Source organism: Echinops telfairi, unplaced genomic scaffold, assembly GCF_000313985.2.
Source record: "Echinops telfairi isolate 266 unplaced genomic scaffold, ASM31398v2 ScPeMD7_9;HRSCAF=40, whole genome shotgun sequence".
In the NCBI taxonomy this organism is placed as follows: Eukaryota; Metazoa; Chordata; class Mammalia; order Afrosoricida; family Tenrecidae; genus Echinops; species Echinops telfairi.
Genome location: NW_022103906.1, coordinates 58,064,951 through 58,070,451, shown reverse-complemented (window position 1 = coordinate 58,070,451; position 5,501 = coordinate 58,064,951). Strand labels below are relative to the sequence as shown.

The 5,501-nt window shown below is 41.8% G+C and overlaps 2 protein-coding genes across 2 annotated transcripts in view; one reads left to right on the top strand and one right to left on the bottom strand.

The window, feature by feature from the left end:
- PRIMPOL (primase and DNA directed polymerase) overlaps positions 1-1,202 on the top strand; it is a 44,812-nt gene extending 43,610 nt beyond the window's left edge. The window contains exon 10 of the mRNA XM_004696463.2: positions 801-1,202. Within this exon, the coding sequence (XP_004696520.2) occupies positions 801-1,049 (249 nt within the window). The 3' untranslated portion in view covers positions 1,050-1,202. The remainder of the gene's footprint in view (positions 1-800) is intronic.
- A 407-nt stretch (positions 1,203-1,609) lies between these two features.
- Positions 1,610-5,501, bottom strand: part of CENPU (centromere protein U) — a 35,968-nt gene continuing 32,076 nt past the window's right edge. The window contains exons 11-12 of the mRNA XM_045286570.1: positions 3,643-3,799; positions 1,610-1,820 (exon numbers count right to left, since the gene is read on the bottom strand). Of these exons, the coding sequence (XP_045142505.1) occupies positions 1,707-1,820; positions 3,643-3,799 (271 nt within the window). The 3' untranslated portion in view covers positions 1,610-1,706. The remainder of the gene's footprint in view (positions 1,821-3,642; positions 3,800-5,501) is intronic.

Sequence of the window (5,501 nt, the reverse complement as noted above, 5' to 3'; positions counted from 1 at the left end):
GGGGGGAGGTGGGGGGGCGTTCACGGCTATCAGGCTTTTTCCTTAGTGTTATATTTGGACTAAAAGTCACCTGCTACTAGCTGAACAAGTCCTTGAACTTACATTCTGTTCAATGGTGTGGTACTGGTCTTATCTGATTATACACAGTCTACTGACTCTTAAATATCCAAGTGAGAAAGGGTGAAAATCTCAGTTCTGTCTATGCTGGCGATAATATAGCTAAGTCAGATTCTATGATAAACTAATACATTTAAGGAAAAAAAAGTCTTTTGAAATAACCAAGAACTGATGAAAAAAACCTTTGGAGGAAAAAACACTTTTTGTCTTTTCCTCCTTGTTCATTTTAAGTGTCAGTGGAAGTTTATTATCATTGGTTAGACATCTAAAATTTCAAACATTTAAAAAGAACAGTATAATGAATATCCATTTATTCTTAAGTTACCATTTTGTCATTTCAAAAGTACCTGAGCTGCAGGGCCAGCAACAGTTGGATGGGTGGGCTTGTCCTCATGGTTTGCGACATTGGAGACACTGTACTCATTCAGTGCAGGCATTTTAAAACCTGTCAAAGAACTGGCCTTTTTACTCGCCATCTTACTTCAATACCAAAAACAAACTCAGTGCCATCAAGTCAGTTCTCATGGCCACTCTAGGACAGGGTAGGACTGATCCATGGGTTGCTACAGCTGTAACTCTTTACTCCGGTGGAAAGCCTCAACCCAGAGTATAGGGTGAAACCACGTTTTCTAACTGTTACCTTTTCCTTCTGCCACCTTCGCTTATTCCCCCATGGAACAAAGGAAGAGGAATTCACGACAGCTGAAGTCAAGAACAGTGAAACTGAGAATCCTCATAAGCCACCAACTAGCAAGTTATCAAAGGGTGTGCCTTCCATTGATGACTGGGATAATGGCATTGACGATGCCGGTTTTTTAGAAGCCACTGAAGATGCTGAATTGGTTGAAGCAACAGAGAATAGTCTTCTGCGTTACAACAGTGGGATAGATGAAATTCCTGATGAACTACTTCAGGAAATAGTACAGGAGTAGCTGTGGACACTTTCTAGATGGATGCTTCTATAACTAGGTTTTAACTTGCCTGAACATTGTTGGATTTTATAATGTAAACATTAAATTAACTTAAACCTATTTATATGAACTAAGTTTTATCACATTGCTGTTCAGCTATATATATGTATCTTTTTAAACTTATGTAAACTATTTTTATTAAAAATTCACTTTGGTGTAAATAAAAATCTCCACTGATATACCGGAATTAGTCTATCTTCACATCTATTTGATATATAGTTTAAAGCATGGCTGGAGGTAATTAGAATAAGGTATTAACATTTTATAACTTATTACTCAATAGCTAGAAATGCATATGACACAAACTATACAATCAAACTGATGCCGCTTATTTGATTTGATGACAATATCTTATACTCTGGTGACTAAACCAGATATCCAACCTGAACAAGCAGACAAGTGTATTTTCACCTATCTCGGTGTTGTTTTAACAATAAAATGTTCCATTGAAACTAACATTAGTATAGTTTGTGTTTTCCCAATCTTGTGTGGAAAAACAGAAATAAGAACGTACAGCCCCCTTTAATTAAAAAAGAATTTTATTTACAAGTAAGAGTTTCAGAAGGCTGACAGTGGCATGAGGCGGGTCTCTGTACAGGGACAGTCCAGTAGACGGTCTCATTCCTGACCAAGGAGCGTCTCTAACTGATGGTTAATATTCCGCAGGTGAGTTTCAGCTCCCAAAAGACCCCGTGCCTTCATTAACAGAGCCGGGAGGCTTGATGCATCATACTGTGGGGAGGAAAGCATTCTGTTTAGATTAGCACCCACAGTATGTCTTCTAAGCAGCAGAATCTTATGGTTCATTAGCGCTTCTGTTTAAATGATGACCATTGTGAAAACTAGTTGTCATCTATTTTTCTTAGGACAAAACTGATCATATACAGATGTGGTGGGACCTGTTCTGCACAGCCACGTTGGTCTTCTCAACGCGGGTCAGCTGGCTGGAAGAACTGTGGCATCGGAGTTAGTTAAAGAGCAAGCCTTTCCTGCGACAGACAGTGGGTTAGAGTGTGAGGTCTGCTCACCTCAGCTGTTTTGAAACCAAAGCATACAGCAGGTTTGCTCTTCCTGATAGAGCAGGGAGAATAGAACATTAGGTTTAAAGACAAAAAGCCCATCATGGAGGAAAATTGTTTACTGTGGAGATCATTTCACTGTCTTACAGGTTACCCGTGCCATGGTGGGATTAAAAGACAAAAATGACAATATAAGCCCAATGGATGTGGAAAGCCAAATCTGATTCTTGGTTTTGGAATCATTAACAAAGCTGACCTTCCTGCAGCTCCTTTCATTCCTTCCTATTGCACCCTGTGGCTGAAGGGTGACTGTTTTACAGCTCTCCTCGTAACAAACGGTATCATGCTGCACATGTTTGTAAATGTTTGCCAGACTAGGACTATCACCCATGTAAGGGGATGCTACACAATTCACTTTTCAGAACCATTTGAGAGCCATTGGACATCTGTTCTCTGGAAGGGCCAAGGAGAACTAACGTTTGTAGTTCAGGACACCCAAACACCACACACAGACTCTGTGAGGCAAATGGGAAGGTTGCTACATTAGCAGCACAACAAGGCAAAGAGCAGACATTAGGAAGAGGTAGTGGATTCTAAACAAAATAGGTGCAGTATGTGTGTGGTATTTACCAAAGTTGTTATTTGCAAATTCAATCAGTGCTACTCTCAACTCATTACAAGATTGTCATCCATTACAAAAAGAGTCATCCAAAATCCCCTTTTCAATAATGCTGGACTAGTTGGGCAGTATCATATTGAAAAAATAAACTTTAAAAAACATTTTTATTTCCAGTTCTCGTCTGCTTAAGAGGCTAAATTTCCAGGGTGACGTCAAAAGCGTAAAGTTGAGGTTGGGAGTGGAGAAACAGCTGCAGGGATGTGTCCATGTGTGAATGTCTATAGCATCACACTGCGGTTTATGTGTGCGGGATCACAGCCACCCGGGACGACCCGCAGAGCCGCCCCAGGGCTTCTAGGCTGCAGTCTTCACCGAGCAGACCGCCAGTCTTCTCTCCCAGTTCAAACTGCCTGCCTCTTGGTTAGCAGCAGGGCATTTGCACATATGTGACATTTATGACAATATTAAAATGTGTTAAGTATGTATCATTTTTTCCAATTGCTAAATCTCTCTCAATCTATGCTGGATGCCACAGGGGCAACAGCGGCTGTAGGATTAATCCAGAAGCAACTAGATTAAAGTAATACGTCACATTTCCCGGTACTATATGCCTTTCAACTGGACTTCTCAACTTCTACAACTGCACCCGCCACCGATGGCTCACCAGCTTGTTTTTCGGAGGTGCTCGAGCCCTTGTCTAGCACGGACTAGACAAGGAGTGAGAGAGGTCAGAGTTCACTTCAGAAGTGGCCTCAGCACGGTTATGATGAGAACGTACCACCACTGATTCCGGGCGGTTCTCTAGCCCCGTCTAGTCTCCATAAGTAGCTAAAACAGCACGGCTGTAACCCTGGGGTACAATGGTGCTGCTTACGGGGAGCAACATCTACCCCTGCAGCCCAGTAAAAGCACTGACCATTTGTGCGGTGTCTGGTTCTTTTTCTGGAACAGCTGAATAATCCTGATGAAGCTGCTGTAAGCCAGACAAGAAGGATGCTGCACTTGTAAGGGAAGATTTTCGCTCCTTAAGCTCTTTGTATTTTGTTTGGAGCTGTTCCAGTTGTGGTTCCAACCTTGAAACAAAACAAAAACATTTTCCCAAAAAACAAAGAAATATAATAAAGTACAAAAGTGTATGAGATTGAGTGAGTGCAGTGAGTGCATATGCAAAATAAGGGCTATGGAGTAGATGCTGGAAGATTTCTTTCGCTCTGAAGTGATCATTATAAGAATATGTGGTGACTAGATCTCAAGTGAAAGCCCAGAAGCAACTCCAGGAGGCACAGGAACTAACAAATCACTAGCAAGGACGGCCACAAAAGGGTGTGTCTTCTCTTGCCTAAATGACATCAAGCCATTTTTAGGGTTTGGGGAACTACTGGACGAATGCGCAGGCTGGGCTGAATGTTAGTGCCCCCAGGTCGGAGTTGGCAGGCATTACAGATTAGAGCACAGACAGAGGCAAAAGCCTTCCCCAGGCCTACTTCTCAAGGCTAATCAGACAGTGGTCCAACTACCACACCGGCTGCTGAACAAAGTGGGCCCTTGGGAAGACGGTTGCACCCCTTGGTGCCTCGGTGTCTCCCCTATAAAATAAAGAGAAGTCACTTGGATTTCATGGATCCATTTTTGTTTTGTTTTGATTAATACTTGTAACTTTTTATTGTGCAATTATGCACACAGGAAGTTGCAAAAATGGTACAGCGCCATGTACTCTTCAACCAGTTTTCCCAACAAGGAAGCCTTTATTGTGTAAGTACTACTTCCAAATTAACACACTGACGACAATACTGCTTACTGGGCTACAGACCTATGATAAGTGCTAACTAGACTATAGACCTGACTCAGTTTCACCAGAATTCACGTGCATTCACTGTTGTGTTATTCCTAGCAGTTTTAACACAGGTATAGATTCATGTGATTTCATTAAGCAACAGAGCCGTTCAATGCCCTTTTATACCTGTGCCACTACCTGTCTTTGTCTCTGACTGCCACTCGTCTGGTTCTTCATTCCGAGCAGGGCTAATGACACCTGTGGGCTATTACAAAGATAGCGGTCACAAACATTCTCGCATAGCTTTTTGTTGCAGATACAGGCTTTCCATTGACCGAGACCCACATGAAGGAGGGTAGTACAGGGGCACATGCTAAGTGTAAAAGACATTTCCAAACTCTTTTCTAGAGTGGCTGTAGTTTCCCATTGCCAGCAGGGCCATGGGCTCTATCCACTTTTGATAGGGCAAGTTTTTCTGCTCAAAATTCAACAGCATTTGAATTTAACAATATTCTCTCCCTTTAGCCACTGATAGATGTGTAATGTTATCGCACTGTGATATTATTTATTTCCCTGTGGACCAGTGGTATCCAACATCTTTCCCCGTGTTTCCTCACCACTTATAAACTACTTGTTCCTGTCTTCTGTCCAATTGCTGACCTTTTGAATTGGAAGTTTTGAACATTCTATTTTTCAACATGGGTCAGAGACATGTAAGGTTTGTCTACAAGCTTCCTAAATTTGTAGCTTGTCTTTTCATTTTCTTTAGTTCTTCACAAGCAACGATTTAAATTTTGATGGAGTCTAGTATGTCAATGCTCTACCTTTGGGGTTCAGGCAATTTGATGGCAAAGAATGCATCCCTCTGCCTGGGTGAGACCCTGAGGGTTTTCTCCTGTTATTTCTTTCTGGATGTTTGGTAACTTGCGTTTACGTTCACGGTACAAAACGAGTTACATTTTGTAAAAAAGGAGCTTGAGGCTGAAGTCACATTGTTGATG